At 35.3% G+C, this 17,607-nt stretch overlaps 3 protein-coding genes across 4 annotated transcripts; 2 read left to right on the forward strand and 1 right to left on the reverse strand.

The window, feature by feature from the left end:
- Positions 1–199: 199 nt before the first annotated feature.
- On the forward strand, positions 200–9,931 carry LOC112052219 (putative uncharacterized protein DDB_G0285869). Of its 2 annotated transcripts, none has more exons than XM_024091217.2 (6): positions 200–1,023; positions 2,976–3,064; positions 3,872–4,104; positions 4,912–5,128; positions 6,248–6,390; positions 7,633–9,931. In XM_024091217.2, exons 1-6 carry the CDS (start codon positions 330–332, stop codon positions 7,853–7,855), a joined length of 1,599 nt encoding a protein of 532 aa, XP_023946985.2. In that variant the 5' UTR covers positions 200–329; the 3' UTR covers positions 7,856–9,931. The 2 variants fall into 2 exon arrangements, with proteins under 2 accessions (XP_023946985.2, XP_023946986.2); XM_024091218.2 differs by having other exon boundaries at positions 4,915–5,128.
- A 478-nt stretch (positions 9,932–10,409) lies between these two features.
- LOC112052218 (poly [ADP-ribose] polymerase tankyrase-2) lies at positions 10,410–17,054 on the forward strand. Its single transcript, XM_052886234.1, has 4 exons — positions 10,410–12,601; positions 12,999–13,238; positions 13,549–15,031; positions 16,380–17,054. The coding sequence occupies exons 1-3, from the start codon at positions 11,444–11,446 to the stop codon at positions 13,774–13,776; spliced, it is 1,626 nt and encodes a 541-aa protein (XP_052742194.1). The 5' UTR covers positions 10,410–11,443; the 3' UTR covers positions 13,777–15,031; positions 16,380–17,054.
- LOC112050178 (uncharacterized) lies at positions 15,028–17,533 on the reverse strand. Its single transcript, XM_024088372.2, has 2 exons — positions 17,076–17,533; positions 15,028–16,156 (listed from the first exon to the last, which is right to left on the reverse strand). The coding sequence occupies exons 1-2, from the start codon at positions 17,366–17,368 to the stop codon at positions 15,265–15,267; spliced, it is 1,185 nt and encodes a 394-aa protein (XP_023944140.1). The 5' UTR covers positions 17,369–17,533; the 3' UTR covers positions 15,028–15,264.
- Between the last annotated feature and the right edge of the window lie 74 nt (positions 17,534–17,607).

The raw sequence follows: 17,607 nt of genomic DNA on the forward strand, positions 1-17,607 counted from the left end.
TATAATTCCTACACGACCATTTTGATGTTTTTTTAGTAATGATCGTTATTTTATTGTCTTGTTATTATTTAAATAAAAAGTGATAAGCATATTATATCGAAATAAATAAACCTAATTTTTTTTATTAAAAATAATTATATTTTAAAAAGACGAGCATTGTTTTTAGATTTGACGGTAGTTGTAAAATTTTAATAAAATCGATGTCAAATTCAAAGTTTAAAATCAAATGTGAACCTTTGTGGTTGTTTTTATCATAATTTTATAAATACTGGCATGTAAAATGCATTTAGTAAAGTTGTTGTAAATGAAAATAACAAAAACCCTTGACAATGATGACGACTTCTGATGAAAAACAAGCTTTATTTGTAGCTGTTGACAATGAATTGTTTGCAGAAGTTAACGAGGACCATGTATTTAATAACTCATTAGAAGTTATTAGAAAATGTACGAAGCAAAACATACACGACACATCTTGGGATCAGAGTCATTATATAAGTGCTACTTCGATTAGAGAGTTCAAAGATAGCAAACGAGAATTGACTCCTCCGTATATGAGTATAATAATTGATGCATGTCCAACGGACAGTAGAATGGATAATAGCACACAGACGGATATCTTAGCTCCAAATTCAGATCTAATTGACGTAGATTTATCGTTCTGTAAAGATTTTCATGAAGATGATTCTTCATCAAATGACGGCACTGAAAGATCAACAGCTAGTAAACGATGTAGACGCAATTCTTTTGACGAAGCTATTGAAGCAAGACCAAGGAAAAAGACTAAATGTACAACCGACTCCTGTACATCAAGTAATAGTGATGTGACTGATTCTAAAACACAAGAATCTTCAAGCCGATTATGCTCCGAATCTGATGTGTCATTTAAGTCAATTAAAAGTAATTATTCTTATAAATCACGCAAGGGACGAAGGAAATCTGACTCCAATTTGATCCGCGATGTATTGCAAAGATCCAGGAGATTCAGTAGTAATAATTCTAATTACTCCGAACACAATACATCAGGTAAGTACATGAAATTTTATAGTTGTGATTATTAGTATCTATCTAGCCATATTTAACTTTATTAGCTCTCTCGGCATATTTAGACATACTTGCTCTGTAGCAGGTATGAGTAAACTAACACCTCTTACACCGGTGTCTATAAAAGTTTCACCACAAGTTTTCGCTAGTCTCGGGAATCCATAGATGTCCAGGCGTGATCCAGACTTCTATCTCTACTTCAAATTTTAGGTGATTCGGTTTTGTAGACGAGGCTTAAAAGAGAAACAAACATTCATACTATCAAAATCATCAAGTTTTCGCAAGTCTCGGGAATCCATAGATTTTTTCGGGATAAAATGTAGCCTATGTAAAAGTAAAATCCAGAGTAAAATCTGAAATTTGGAATGGTAATATTCCAAATTTCAGCCAAATCGCTTCAGTAGTAGCGGCGTTAAAAAGTAACAAACATCAAAACAGATATACAAATCCATACAAACTTTCACGTTTAGTAGCATAGGAAGTAGGATTAAATAGACTTTTATTATGAACTAGCGGACGCCCGCGACTTCGTCCGCGTGAAAGTCGTTGTAAACTTTTAACTAACTATCCCCCCCCCTAGGAACCCCTATCCTACCCTACCCGATCCCAACCCTACCCCTACCCTACCACTACCCTACCCCTACCCTACTCTACCCTACCCCTGCACTACCTCTACCCTACACTACCCCTACCCTACCCCTACCCTACCCTAACATACCCCTACCCTACTCATTAAGGCTGCACTTTATTTATTCCTCCCACCGCGAGTCGCGTCGAGCGCGGCAACCGTTAACCGCGGTAACAAAAATAATCCTTAAAGCATGAATTAGTATTCACGCGCGATGGCTTAGCGTATTTCATGTATAACTTTGGTGTTTCTTTACCTATTTTTATGATTTTTATGATTTTTCTCTTTTTATTGAATAGGTAATAATGTTAACTTTCTTATTAGGGATGACTGATGAGTGTTATAAACATAAGAGTAGACAAATATAATTAGAAAGCTCCGAACTTCTAAGCTATCGGGAGTTACACGTGTTATTGTGAGTCAACCATAAAAGATAGACATATATATGCTGTTGTGTTTTTATAGATAATTTTAAGGAGAACATTTCCGTCATACATGATTTCTATATAGCTTTAACCATTAGGGCTGTACACGCGACGGAATCTTAAAAAATTGAGTAACTTCTCCCGTTTTCTCAACATTTCTCTTCACTGCTCTGCTCCTATTGATGGTAGCGTAATGAAAAGTATACTATAACCTGCCCAGGAGTATGTAGAATAATTGTACCAAGTTTCGTTAAAATCCGTCCAGTAGTTTTTGTTTCTATAAAGAACATACAGACAGACAGACAGACAGACAGACAGACAGACAGACAAAAATTTTACTGATTGCATTTTTGGCATCAGTATCGATCACTAATCACCCCCTGATAGTTATTTTGGAAATATATTTCATGTACAGAATTGACCTCTCTACAGATTTATTATAAGTATAGATTCGTCATAAAATATCCTCGTAATATATTACTTTTGCAGTAAGTATGAAAAATAATGTAATCATTATTTTTAAAACTGAAAGTAGTTAAATAAACTAAAAGAAAAACCGGACTTTTACCACCGAGAAGTTATCCCCACAACAAACCAGTCTAGATGACAAATTACAAATTTAGCATCGTGACATCATTTATTTAGCAACTTTAAATTCCAATGGCTAAAGCGACAGTCTAATCAAATTCTTGCGATTATAATACATAGGTACATATTATACTCGTAGTAAACAACAATAATTTTATTGTGTTTGTTGTATTGTGTTGTCATAATATAATACGTACATAGTTATAGTAAAAATTGACTAATTAAATAGACACATGCCATATCCCTTAATAATATGGGGCATACTTGTGAAACTTTGTGGTTTTGTTCGTCAGGAACTCCTAGAAAGGAAAAATCGCATCGTCGTTCCAACCGTACGAAAGTATGGAAGATCATGGATATTTGCACTTGGATTGGTAAAAAGGTATGTCAACGATCAATTATTATTCCTATCTAAACAAAAGCCGACGACCCGAGGTTTTGCCCGCGTGGTTCCCGGTCTCGTGAGAATACGGGGATATAATATAGCTTGAGACACTCACAAATAACGTGACTATCTATTTGTAAAAGAATTTTTCAAAATCGGTTGAGTAAATCCGAAGATTACCACCTACAACACCACAAGATTTATTTTAATATAAGTAGGTATAGATTAATTATTCAGAATAACGTTTAAACACAGTAAAAATATTTTACTATATTCTGTGGTTTAAATATTTACTGTGATTTAAACTAGAAAAGGCCAATGTTACGAGATCTTCACATTTTTACTTTACCTAGCTAATAATCTACTATTTCTATTGTATTGTTTCCAACTAGCGGGCCACTGCGACTTCGTCCGCATTTCGATGGGTCCGAATTCCAAAAAAAATTATAACGGAACTTTTACATTTTTGTAAATAAATTATAGCATGTTTGACGGCCACCGTGGCGTACCGTTACGCGCGATGGATATACAAGACGGTGTCTGGATTCGATCTGGCTGGGCCGATTGAGGTTTTCTTAATTGGTCCAGGACTGGCTGGTGGGAGGCTTCGGCCTTGGTTAGTTTTGCGTTCCGTTAAGATGTCGTGTAGAAACCGAAATTATTGTGGATTTTCATCCTCCTCTTAACAAATTAGACCGGTTCCATCTTAGATTCCATCATCACTTACCATCAGACGAGATTGTACCTAATTAAGGGCTAACTTGTAAAGATTTATAAAAATGTTACTATCTTTTTCTAAACCAGGGTTACCAGTCCATAACGGGATTATATTCCGATGTACTTCGGGAAAACGTTAGAAACAAGGGAATAGAAAGTAATTTGGTGGAGCAAGAAGTGAAACAACTGCACAAGTTTGTTGAACAAGTGGACGAGAAGCATACGCTGTGTTCAAACAAGTTAGCTCGAGAGAATGAAGAACTTCGCGAACAGATGAAGGAAATGATGAAGAAAATTTCGAATTTGGAATGCAAGCTTAGGTAACATTATATTATTTTCCATAGATAGATAGAGATAGTATAGGTATATATAACTGGAAAGCATACCCTCTCAAACGAAAAAAATATTTTTCAAATCGGTTCAGGCGTCTTCGAGTGATCGGTGAACATACATAAAAAAAAAAGATTCCGACGAATTGATAATCTCCTCCTATTTTGAAGTCGGTTAAAAATAACATTATATTATGTTCTACCTACTGATTATTTTAAAGGCGTCGCTAACTATAATGATGTATTAACTCAAGCCATGTAAAAATATCATAAAGCTTTATGTTTTTCAGACTGTTTTTTCATATAATTCTTTTTACAAAAGACTTAGTTTTTTTTCGATATACGTAGAGTTGAGAGGCGTGATACGAGTAGCTTAGTAGATATGACCTCTGCCGTCGATTCGGAGGGCTTAGGTTCGAATCCGGTCCGGGGCATGCACCTTCAACTTTACAGTTAAGTACGTGCATTTTAAGAAATTAACTAGGTATCATGTTTCTCAAACGGTGAAGGTAAAACATTGTAAGCAAACCTGCAACCTGCCTGGAGTCTGCCCTGCCAATCCGCATTGGGCCAGTGTGGTGGAGTACGGCCTAACCCCTCTCATTCAGAGATGAGACTCGTGCTCAGCAGTGAGCCGAATGTGAGTTGTTAATGATGATGATAATAATGAGGTAGGATGTTTATACGTTTGTCTGCGTTTATCTCAAAGATTATGAAGAATGTTTTTTGGTTGGTTAGTTCGGTTCAGTAGTTTTTTTAAATATACGTAGAGTTAAGTATGATTGATTTTTTATTTAGCAGTCAGCAAGTAGCATTGCCACCAAGTCCGCCATGCGTGCCCCCTCCGCCGCCGCCGCCGCCGCCTCCCCCTCCCCCTCCCCCGCCGCCACCGGAGAGGAAGCCCTTGGCGCGGGCACACACCATTCCCAGATGCGGATCAGCACCACCCAGGATGACACCACGACTCTCCATCACTCCGCAGGACATTGCTAACGTGAAACTGAGGAAAGCCAAGGTTTTTTTTTTTTTTTTTAATCTTTACAAAGTTAGCCCTTGACTACAATCTCACCTGATGGTAAGTGATGATGCAATCTAAGATGGAAGCGGGCTAACTTGTTAGGAGGAGGATGAAAATCCACACCCCTTTCGGTTTCTACACGACATCTTACCAGAACGCTAAATCGCTTGGCGGTATGTCTTTGTCGGTAGGGTGGTAACTAGCCACGGCCAAAGCCTCCCACCAGCCAGACCTGGACCAATTAAGAAAACCTCAACCGGCCCAGCCGGGGATCGAACCCAGAACCTCCGTCTTGTATATCCACCGCGCATACCACTGCGCCACGGAGGTCGTCAAAAAATGAAAAATCGTCGGAGGTATTTTTAGTGTTCCGTACCCAAATGGTAAAACGGGACGCCAATTATGTTATGTCAATAAAAATTTACAATAACCTACCACGTCGTATACGAAATGAGAATTATTGCATTAAAAAAAAAAATCCCAGGTGATGTGTTTCTGTTGCAGCTAGAACAACAATTACTAAAAAATAGAATGAAATATTATATGTATAAGGGGGCTCTTATACAACAAATGTGAATATTAGCCGTTTTTATTATAGATACGGAAAACTTCGTGCGCGAGTCCGACTCGCACTTGGCCGGTATTCTGAACAATTTTTTGAATTTTTGTTAATCTCTTTTTTTTTAAGATGACTAAACTTATACGTAGAACGTTGCTCTCAAATTAAAAATGTGATTTTTTGCCGTTTCTAAACACGATTGCACGGAACCCTTCGTTGTTTACTTTTACGTTTAACATTACCATCCGCAGACCAATAAATTACCAACTTAAGCCGGCGGCGGTATCGTGGGCGGCGTGGTGGGTCTAAGCTCCATATCCCCTCTCCTAATTACAAGGTCTGGCAGTTGGCACTGTAATGGGCTGTTGAAATTATGTTATATATTGTTATGGCAAAATTACAACTAAGCGCTCGCTTAAACAGTTTAAATTTTTTTTAAATCGGCCCAGGCGTCTTCGAGTAATCGGTGTACGTACCTAAAAGAATACCGATCGAATTGAGAATCTCCTCCTTTTTTGAAGTCGGTTAAAAAATCTACCAATTTCGCATTTTCATAGGACAACCCTGTACGACCAAAACCCAAAGATGACAAGCAGCCCCTGGTGACGCAAGATATACTGGAAGCGACTAAAGCTAAACTCGGCCGCAACCGCCCAGTCGCCGCTTCTACTCCTAAACAACAACTTACGGAACTGGAAAAGTAAGTATAACGCCAGTCACACACGGTCAAGTTTGTCGGCAAGTCTGCAGTGCGCTTATTATGATGAATATAAATATAACAATAACATAGTTTAAATTCCTAGGGTGACGAGGTTATATTTTTTTTCGGATTGTTCAAATTGTTCTATTTTGAATCAGTTTTTTGAATGCTGTAGTAGGTATATGTTTTAATATCTGATTTCTGTTGAATATTATGGATTTTATTACCTATGTATTATGATATTATTTTATTTGTTTTGTAGAAGAAGCTTTGAGTGAAATAATTGTATTTCTTTCATTAAAATGTCCCGATATAAAAAATGTCCTGTAAAAATACATACATTTTTACAGGACATTTTTTATACTGAATCATAATCATAATCATAAATCATTTATTGCCAGAATGTGGTCTTATACAGATATTGTTACATTTTAACCATTTGACTCCTAAATGGACGACCGGTCTTCCATCGTATCCGTTACGTGACATTTACACTATCTGCCTCATAGGCGTGCAAGCCGAGTACATTATAATAATTTTTATTTACTAATATTAGAATTGTCAATTATTTACAATGTCATTTCATAAATTAAAGTCATTTACCAAAAATAATAAAATTAAACCAAAGTGGTACTGTCAAAACATTAAGTATACATTTACATTTTATTGATATAAAATAATTTGTCATTAAGGAACTCTGCTACTGTGAAGTATACCATCATTTTAAAAACTTGTGCACAGAGGTTTAGTTAAGGAATTATAAATTGGTATAAAACTTGTGTCTAGGTACTCCTTGTAGTTACAAGGTTGCTGGGAAAAATGTATAAGAAAAAATTTAAGTGTGCAATATCTGCCTACTTGCCCAAAATTGCTATAATCCATTAATTATCCATGCATATAAACATTAACTACGGGCTATCCTATATATAAAAAGTTGTAATGCCGGCCACAAACGATCAAGTATACGAATATGTCTGCAACACACTGTATGTGAAACTGAAAAATTATATGGAAAGGTGGAAAAAAAAATAATATTACAATGGATTAGATTGATCGATTAAGAGCCTGAATTTCCAGCTTTATAATACGAGTATAATTAGCAAAGTTTAGTTATCTCCTCCCTTTACCGACACAAGTCATGTTACAAACGTGGGCACACTTTTGTACTTTCCATCAGTTTTATATTCATATCGATCATTAATCACTTTACAATATGTCATATCGTTGTTTTATATCACACAGGTTGTTACAAGAATCGACAGTGACGTCACTTTACCGACGCCGAGTGACGCGCGGCACGTTTCGAAATGGGGAAGAGTTACGCGCGCGACCGTACCCTGCTTCTCGTTGTGCACGTTCCCCACTCTCTCCTCGCTCCCCACGTTCTAACTCCATCTCCCGTAACCCCGCTTCCGCTTCCCCACTCAAGTTCCCGATTTTTTGTCCCAGTACACCTAATAAATGACTATTGTTAATCTACAATACGAACAGTTCGAATTTTAAAACTATAGTATATTAGCCTGTGGTGATCGGATAATCGTCATTTTAAAACAGATTGTTTGCCCGTTCTCCTACCACAGGTAATATATAGACTACGGCAAGCAAGTTGAACTAAAATTGACAATTGTCTGCGCAGATCCAATTAAAAACAAAAGTTTTAGACGCGTGCTCTGGTTGTCAGTTACATTATAGATGTGAAATAATTGAAAATTTTCTTACGCGATTGTAATGGCGTCAAAGTGTTGCTATGGTTACTCGTGACACCTCTTATTGCATAAAATGTTACTGCGCATAGTTCAACTTACAGGCCACGACCTTTATACTCGTAAGGCTGTGCCTATGATAGGCAACCATGAAGTATACATAAGTATACTAATTATACCAAGAGAGCCGTGATAACCCAGTAGACATGACCTCTGTATATGCTTCCGGAGGGTGTAGGTTCGAATCCGGTCCGGGCATGCACCTCAAACTTTTCAGTTATGTGCATTTTAGGAAATTAAATATCACCTGTCTCAAATGGTGAAGGAAAACATCGTAAGGAAACCCGCATACATGAGAATTTTATTAATTATTTAATATCTTCTTCAGGATGATATTATTATAATAAATCGTGTTCAGCCTAGACGCTTCCTGGAAACTTTTCACCAGTTATCTTAAAAATATAAACTTCAGGAATGTTTGGTTAAAGATTCCCACAAAGCTAAGCGGTCTGGACTATTTAGAAGAAGAAACTATAAAATTATACGTTACCTTTAAATTCCACGCTTTTGTTTAACGAAATATTTTTTAATACGACTAATATAGTAATTAGTCCGAAACACAGTGTTAAGACCACTCTTACCCACGTACGACAGGAGTCCAGTGGGATTCAAACGCACGATTTAACGTGTGGATTCCGGGCCTTTTACCGTGGAGCTATTGAGTCTTAAGTTGATTACCGTACTCACCTAGTTATGGAAGGAACATGGGCTTACAAGTGACTAACTTCCAGCTTTAAAATGACCGTCACAGGCTCTCGGTTTACTAGGTTTTAATGTTTTATGGTTTGATTAGTTTTATGCATTCTGGTTCAACAGGTTTGAATTTAGAATTCATTTTAGACAAATATCTTTTTCTTATTTTAAGACGGCTTTGATCTTGTTATCGTCAATGAGGCTGGCGATTTTCTCCTATATTTTGTTATTTATGAATAATATGATCAAAATACAAATTCTCTTGTACGAGCATACCTACTGCGGGCTTACTCTTCGTATAATATTAAACTGTTAAAGATTTATGTTTGTGCATTATTTAAAACGATAAACATACATTCAATATGACTAGTTAAAGTATTTTCTTCATGTAAATAATTTTCCAGAATCTAGAGTGTAGGTAAAATTACCTAGGACTTTCGATAACTCTAAGAATTAATGTTATAAAATTCTTTAGAATCCAATCACATATTTTCTTTTGCAGATAAAATGAAGCCGTTATTGTACATTTATGAAACAAATATGAGAAAAAACAAAATTAATTGTTCATGTACACGCTGAAACACAAGTGATTGTGATTAATATAATTAATAATTATAATTAACGATTTGGTATTACTATACCTACTCGTTAATTATAGTAAGTTGAACTATGCATAGTAACCCCTTTTCGGGTGCCTCGAATAACCCTAGCAACACGTTGATACCATTACAATCAAGTACGTTTTCAATCATTGGACATCTCTTATGTACCGGACAATGACGGAGCACGCGTCTAACACTTTTGTTTGTAATTGTACCAGCGCAAACAACTGTTTTTTTTTGTTCAACTTACTTGCCGGGGTCTATACCTACACATAATTATTTTCATTAACATTGTTTTACTACATGTTAATATGTATTTTTTTGAAAAATACCGTTAAATTATATATCGATTAATTGCGGAAAGATGCATAATCAATTTCGAGCCCATCGGCCCGGCAATTTTTGAAAAGAAAAATAGTTGAGTATTTTTTTGAATTTGTGTTAAATAGGCAATGAGCAAGTAATCACTACTTTATTTAAATAGATGTCATGTACCGATAACACCCGCCACAGACGATCAAGTCAGCAGCACTGCTTGCGCGTATATTGATGTCGACAGTGAAAAATTATCGAAATATGGTTATTGGTGTAGTATCGATATTTACTTCACTCCACAAATCCCAACGAGTAATGGTCAGCGTAAGCCACAATAGCTCCACGGATAAGCAAGTCTAATCTTGTTATACTATTGTCGTAAACTAGCACGAGTATTTTGTAAACTAAGTCGACTAAAGTCGAAAAAAGGAGAATATTCGTCTTGTTTAAAGATATACCTTACGTTATTTTAAATAATAAAATATATAGTTGATTATAAAAATTGTTAATTTTTATCGTTTGTGTACCTACGTGTGTTTGATATATTAAACAAATTAGACGAATTAGTGTTATATCGCTACTTAAATAATTATCTACCAAAGTACTTTGTCTAACGTATACAGAACTATGTAAGTAATGATAATTTGATATCTACTGAGATAATATGTAACATTCTGACCCATTTATGACGGCTCACAGCGATTTCCATAATTTTTAATCTCGTGCCCAACGCATTAAATATATTGTAGTGTATCCGCTGACTAACGCCATGGTTTTTTCATATTAGCCCGGAGAAAATCAAAGTCCCAATACCTCAATGGTAAAGAGGCTCGACTCTGGTCATGGGTTTGGACCAAGCCCGCTGGAGTGAATATTCTCAAGACTGTTTTTCCGACTATTTATGGGGAACGTGAATATTAGTCAATATTGAAAATAATTTTGGTAAATATTCTTTAACAAAATAAATTAAGAAAATACGCTTTTACTTGGACGGTTGAGCTTCTGGACCTTTATTACCTGCTCCGAAAAGCCACCATGATACAATCTCCATAGTTGCCAACCGTATTCACTTAAGGTAGAAGCATGAGTGACAACTTTTAGCTTAGATTTAGCGAACACGATATTTAGCCATTATATTCGATATTTTTTTTTTTTCATTTCCCCGACTTGATGCTTGACGGTAATATTTGATCGTGTGTGACTAAATGGAAATTACTTTTTGTCTGTGGACTATGGAAAAACACAGATGAAATTAATATACACCTACTCTGTACTCTATTAATCTGTGGTGAGTGACACAAACGTCAAATGAAGGTGAGTTGTCTGTGGTATGAAATCCGAAAAATAACAAATAAAAATACGTAGTGAAGTGACTTTAATTTTTAATTTAAACTCTCTGCAAATAAATACAATTTACAAAATCATACAAAATGTATTTAGCCACTGTTTGTGTTTAGTCCGCTGTTATAAAGGTCACAATAAAAAGGAAATTAGAATTAGAAACGATAATATTGGAAAGAAAAGAAAATAGTTTTGTCTTTTGGGTAGTTATATACTGTTTTGTGTTCATACCAGTGACTATTGAGTCCGGTGTGTATACAGCATACAACTCCCTTTTTCCATTTATAACCTTACATTCCTATTATAAATTGGTAATAAATAATTTTGAAGGGGTCAAATATGGATTTTAGTTCTCTGAACCCTCTCTCTTCAAACTCGCTAAATCTCGCCGCTAGGAACAATGATGTCCAAATGGTGAAAAAGTTGTTGAAAAAAAAGAACCCTAACTGTGTGGATAACAGAGGTTGGACTTGCCTTCACGAGGCGGCCGCTAAAGACAGCTATGAGAGTTTGTTGCTCATCCTAAAACACGAGGACATCAGGCCTTTAGCGGAAACGCACGAAGGGCACACCGCCCTGTATCTGGCGTGTCGATATAAGAGCTCTATACAAACTATTCAAGCTTTATTGGACAGCGTACCAGACATAGCTAACTATGGAAGCACAGAGAATGTTACTCCTTTACATGTTTGTAGCGCTGAAGGTAGGCTTGAAGTAATGCAATTATTAATTGACTATGGCGCGATGTGCGATGTTCAAGATTTTAGTGGAGATACCCCATTACATGACGCTGCTGACTGCACTCAATATGATGCAGTCAGTTTTTTGCTTCATGCTGGAGCAAATCCAGAAATTAGGAACGAATCAAACTACACGCCATTTCATTTAGCATGCAACAAAGGATGTTACAAAACTATGCATAGAATTTACCCTTTTATAAGTGATATAAATGCGGTGACTGTTAATGGGGATAGCCCATTAATCTTAGCGACACAGGGATGTAGTGATGAAATTGTGCAATTTTTATTGGAAAAAGGTGCTGATCCACACATAAGAAGCAAAGTTGGGGAACTTGCACTAACCGCGGCTTTGAACATAGGCAACAGTTCGGGTTTCAAAATTCTTTTAGCAGTCACAGATCTGAGCAAAATATCTAAGAATATTATTTTAACTGCATGCAATCCAAATTTTTTCAAAATGGAAATAGTTGAAAGTCTTTTGAGACATGATTTGGGCCCCGAGTTCTTTGACTTTTATGAAAAGTTCCATGTGCAGTTGGAGAGTATTGGTGAATTCAGACCTAAGTACCTCACTAATGCTCCGATCAATTCCTATTTAAGTATATGTGAGTATATACACTATAAGGCAAGAGAGAAGTTCAAAGAGTTTTTCTACCTGTTCCTAATAAGAGGCGTTTCAGTAGATGCTATTGATGTAAATGAATGCCCGCCTTTGGTATACATCCATTACTGTTTGCATGCAAATGTCTTTGAAGAGGTAAGTAGACACTTCAGACTACTTTTAGAACCATTTTAATTTTTATAAAGATAATGACTTTTCATAAGAATATTACAATAAATCACAGAATAAAGAATAATCCAGAATGATCTATCTCTAGCTCTACTTCAAATTTCAGGTGATTCGGTTCAGAAGCCATGGCATGAAAGAGTAACAAACATTCATACCATAAAAATCATCAGGTTTTTGTAAATGTCAGGAATCCAAGGATTTTTTTGGAATAAAAGGTAGCATAGGTATTATTCCAGAGTAAAATCTGTTTCCATTTCAAATTTCATCCAAATCTCTTCAGTAGTAGCGGCGTTAACTTTCGTGTTTATATTATAGTAGGATACACAAAGTGTGATGAAAATGATTATTTCTGTTATGTTTATAGGTATTAAAAATCTTCAGAGAGCATGGCTGTAATGTAGATTATTGCAGTATGTTACATCCATACACCAATTATATGCCATTCTTGGACAAAAACATGTACATGCCGGATGCAATCTTTGCATCCCTCACAGCAGACCCCACCACACTGCCCTTGATGTTGGTTCACAGCCTTCACTGTGATCCGGAATATGTGTTGAGTTTTGCAAATAAGAATGACATGTTGGGAAGGATACCACACTATGTGAGTAAGGAATAATAATGAATTGAATTATATATTATACTAGCGGATTTTAGTCCGAGAGTCATGAGATTGTAGTTAAGGGCTAACTTGTAAAGCCTCAATAGCTCGACGGTAAGAGCGGTCGGACTCATCACCGAGGGGTGGTGGTCTGATCCCCGCCCCCGTTGGTGTATTGTCCAGCCACTCCTAATACAGTCTTTCCGGACTAGTTGGAGGGGAATGGAAATATTGGTCATATTTAAAAACATGGCAAATATTCTTTTTAAAGAAAAAAAAAAACATATGTTATAATAATTCTAATCTTTTTTAGGTACAAGTTCAACTGGTGTCCATGATTGGTGTCAATCATGCTCATCTTACACCTTTAGAGTCTTTAGTATTTATGCCATTACCACTGAAGCACCTTTGTAGACAAAGGATTAGGTCTTCCCTAAGAAGTTCTTACAATAATAGTCTGAAAACGACAAATCAATTCTATGCTTTACTCGATCAGTTAATAATACCTCGGATATTAAAAAACTATCTACGATTTGACTAGTTATTAAAGTGCGGTTTTAACTGAACACTCAAACTGTTCAGTTCAATCATTTGTGCGTAGTGTCTGTAAATTTTAACTTAACAGTTTTTTTTTGTTAACATTTTATTCTCTGTATTTCCATTAGATAAAACTGAATTTCTGTAGCCCGAATAAGGGAGTAAGATTTTTTTGAAAACAAGCAAATAGAATAGCGATCCCTGAAAAATGTCCCATACAAAATGATATGATTTAATATTGTCATATGTCTGATCGTTAGATTTGTATGAGCTGTGAAACAAAATTACTAATATCAGTGTTATTTGTGCGTTTATGTTTATAGTTCAAACATTGAAAAATGTCACATTTAATGTAAGGCATTTTTCTTCATCTAATTATGATTAAAGATTTTTTAATAGATTTTGTAACTTTATAATCTTATTTATTTTGCAAATCTCCAGTCTAGTATATGAATATATTCCAATCTAGTCATCTTTAATTGCAAATTAAACTTAGATAAGGAAGTAGTTGGTATATGCAGAGCTTTTAGTTTTAAGTCTTCTAAAAAATATTTGAAATGCAAAAGCAAATATTTAAATCTTAAATTTTAATTTTGTTTTAGGTAGGTAGATTTAAAAAACAAATGTAATATAAATATCAATATAAGCAAAAGTGATTATATATTTTGTTAACATATAAGCAATGCTGGGTATTTGGGTACACAAATTGGGGCCCTATTAACATAATGATACTTATTTAAGCAGAAATTTAATTAATGTGCTATATAAGACCAAAAAATAGATATTTTGCAAATTATATGCAAATATAAAAGGAATGCATTGACCTCTTATAATAAAAGGATGCACAATCATGTAGAAAATTTCACTTAAAAACTGGCCAATTTTGCTTTGACAGTTTTAGGGCTTGTACACAAAACTGCGATGCGACGTCGCATCGCAAAAATCTGCGAGCTCCCTCTACGCATCGCAAGAACTTGCGAATTGATTCGCATCGCGCATTCCTGCGATGTTGCGTCACACTTGTTGACGCCATTTTTAGTTCGCTCTGGGACAGCGTGTGGGCAAGACGTGTACTTTAAAAATGACAGAATACGACGTTGATTTTTTAATATCACTGATCGAGGAGCGCCCTGTTCTTTGGGATACTAGTAATGAAGATTATAAAAACAAATTCATTAAACAAGATGCTTGGAAGGACGTGTGTAAAAGTTTATTTCCAAATTTCGAGGAAAAAGAAAACAATGAAAAAACTAAACTTGGTAAGTACACAAATACATTTATTAAGTAAAACTTCTTTTTACTTTTTACTAAAACTACCTACAAATCAAACATTCTATTCATATAAGCACAAAAAATATTCTTTAAATTGTTTACAAATGTTTAGGCGTCGACAGCGAGCTACTTTAATGTTTTACGATGTGATCCTTTTGTACCTGTTGTATTGACTTATTACCTAGAACGCGAGCAACAATGCAAGCCGCATTGTATATTCTTAAATTAGTTTTAGTTGCCAGCTTAATGCTCCAACTTCACTAGTAAAGTAATCCGAATATTCGTTTCTAATTATATTTGCACTTACCACCTGACTACCTACATTCAACCCTTGTTGAAGTGGTTGTAGTTCGGAATTATCTATGATCATTTCAATAGGGGTGTCTAATTCATCACGGTTAATTACAAAGTTATGTAGTATGCAACAAGCCTTAACAATATCTATTGCAAAATCATATGAAACGTTAATGGGCCGGTGAAATATTCGCCACTTATTGGCCAGTATGCCGAAAGTACACTCGACATATCTTCTTGCCCTACTCAAACGGTAGTTGAATACTCTTTGTTTAACAGACAAATGCTTGCCAGAATAAGGACGCATGACATTATTCGAAATAGAAAAAGCTTCGTCTCCGACAAAAACAAAAGGAACCGGTTCTTGAAAGCCCGGTAACGGCCTTGATGTTGGTGTAGGCAAATCACCTCTCATCAGTAAGTCGTACAGTTTCGTGTTGTGGAAAATAGTGGAGTCACTTTCCTTTCCATATGCGCCTATGTCCACATAGATGAATCTGTATTTCGAGTCCACAATAGCCAACAAAACTATTGAATTGTAGCCCTTGTAATTAAAAAAAAGTGATCCACTTTTTGGGGGACTACGAACACGAATATGTTTCCCATCAACGGCTCCAATACAGTTAGGGAAGTTGGCTTTCTTGTTAAAGTCCGCAGCTATTTCTTCAAACAGCTGTTGTGTTATTTTTGGTATGTTTGCATTTAAACAAAATTTCCATATTGCATTACAAACTACTCGTATTATCTTAGCAACTGTACTTATTCCTCGATAATAATCTAAATGTATATTTCTGATTTCATTTCCGGTCGCTAGGAATCTGTAACATAAATAGAAAAAAAAGTTAATTTATATAACATACTTGAAAAGTAAAGAACACTAACCTAAAACGACATAAACATACATAAATTATTTTAATTTATTTAATTGGTAGACAACGCTTCTAGCGTTAAGTTCGCCTATTCTGTACAATTGGTATTTGATGAATAATAAAGATTAATAAATAAATGAATAAATTAAATATTGTCTATTTTTTTTTTCAGGAAATTCAGTAATACAAAGATGGAGGGGGATTAAGGATACCTTTAATAAATATGAAAAGAAACTCAAAGATGCAAGTAGGTCAGGGTCTGCATCCAAAAATATAAAAGAATACCATCTGTACAAACAATTACAATTTCTTAAGAAAAATTTGCAAAATGAGACCACTACTAGTATAAATGATTCAGAAAATGAGCAGGATAATCAAGAAGGTACATCTAAAACACGTTACCAAAGGCAGCCACCAAAACGAAAGATGGTTAATAATTTTGAAGATGATATTGTAAAGATTTTAAAGGAACCTGAGAATAGACACATATCTTTTTTTAAAGGTATTCTACCATCACTTGAAAGATTAGATGACAATAAAACTCTAATCTTTCAGAGCAGAGTTCTTCAAATTTTAACAGAATTGCATCAACCTCATGGCTACTACTATCCGAATAGCAACTACCAGGGTGGCTATCAAACTCAACATTTTGCGACATCTCAACAAACGCCACTGATACGTCCACAGTCATCTAACATACCAGATCAAATTGATTCACCCAGTAATGATTTTTCTAACTCAAGCATATTAAGCACACTTTCAACTGAAGAAGACTTTGATTTTTCGTAAATTTTATGAATTGTAATATTTTAAAAACTCTTTTCTCAATAAAAACTAATGTAAACAATTATTGTTTTACTTTACTTACCGGATAGTGAGGCCAATCATTTCCAGAGGCATAACAGGAATTCTCCCCTTGTACGATTGTTTCTGAAGATATGGTGATAATAAACTTAAAAGCTCTTCGAATGAAAATATGCTCATTCTAAAATACTCGAAAAATTTTTTTTCGTCGGTTTTCAAAGCTTTATATTTTAGAAGAAAATAGTTTCCAACGGGATTCATAATAGTAATAAATGGATGAACCCAAAATCTTCTTTGTTTCTTTTTCCTGTATCTCCTAAGCAATAATAAAAGTGCACACTTCTTTTTACGATCCATGTCACGACCTGTTTTCAATTTAAAATACGTTTAGTACGGTTAACGGTCGTCGAAGAAATGGTCGCCCTGAGAGACGCCTTGCCGCACGAAATCGCATCGCAGCAATTCGTGTCGTAATTTTTTGCGTTGCGAATTCGCATCGCGTCGCATCGCAGTTTTGTGTACAAGCCCTTAGAAGTATTGGTAAAGATAATTATACCTAAAGGCCTTTCTAAACAGTCCAATATTCAAATCCCAAA

Source organism: Bicyclus anynana, chromosome 16 (genome assembly GCF_947172395.1).
Source record: "Bicyclus anynana chromosome 16, ilBicAnyn1.1, whole genome shotgun sequence".
Classification (NCBI taxonomy): domain Eukaryota; kingdom Metazoa; phylum Arthropoda; class Insecta; order Lepidoptera; family Nymphalidae; genus Bicyclus; species Bicyclus anynana.

Excerpts from the sequence above, each read along its gene's own strand:
- LOC112052219 (XM_024091217.2), top strand. The coding sequence starts at position 330 with ATGATGACGACTTCTGATGAAAAACAAGCTTTATTTGTAGCTGTTGAC. Across the intron at positions 4,105-4,911 it reads AATTTGGAATGCAAGCTTAG|CAGTCAGCAAGTAGCATTGC; the intron begins GTAACATTATAT and ends TTTTTTATTTAG. Across the intron at positions 6,391-7,632 it reads CAACTTACGGAACTGGAAAA|GTTGTTACAAGAATCGACAG; the intron begins GTAAGTATAACG and ends TATATCACACAG.
- LOC112052218 (XM_052886234.1), top strand. The coding sequence starts at position 11,444 with ATGGATTTTAGTTCTCTGAACCCTCTCTCTTCAAACTCGCTAAATCTC. Across the intron at positions 12,602-12,998 it reads ATGCAAATGTCTTTGAAGAG|GTATTAAAAATCTTCAGAGA; the intron begins GTAAGTAGACAC and ends TTATGTTTATAG. Across the intron at positions 13,239-13,548 it reads TGGGAAGGATACCACACTAT|GTACAAGTTCAACTGGTGTC; the intron begins GTGAGTAAGGAA and ends AATCTTTTTTAG.
- LOC112050178 (XM_024088372.2), bottom strand. The coding sequence starts at position 17,368 with ATGGATCGTAAAAAGAAGTGTGCACTTTTATTATTGCTTAGGAGATAC. Across the intron at positions 16,157-17,075 it reads ATGATTGGCCTCACTATCCG|ATTCCTAGCGACCGGAAATG; the intron begins GTAAGTAAAGTA and ends TTTATGTTACAG.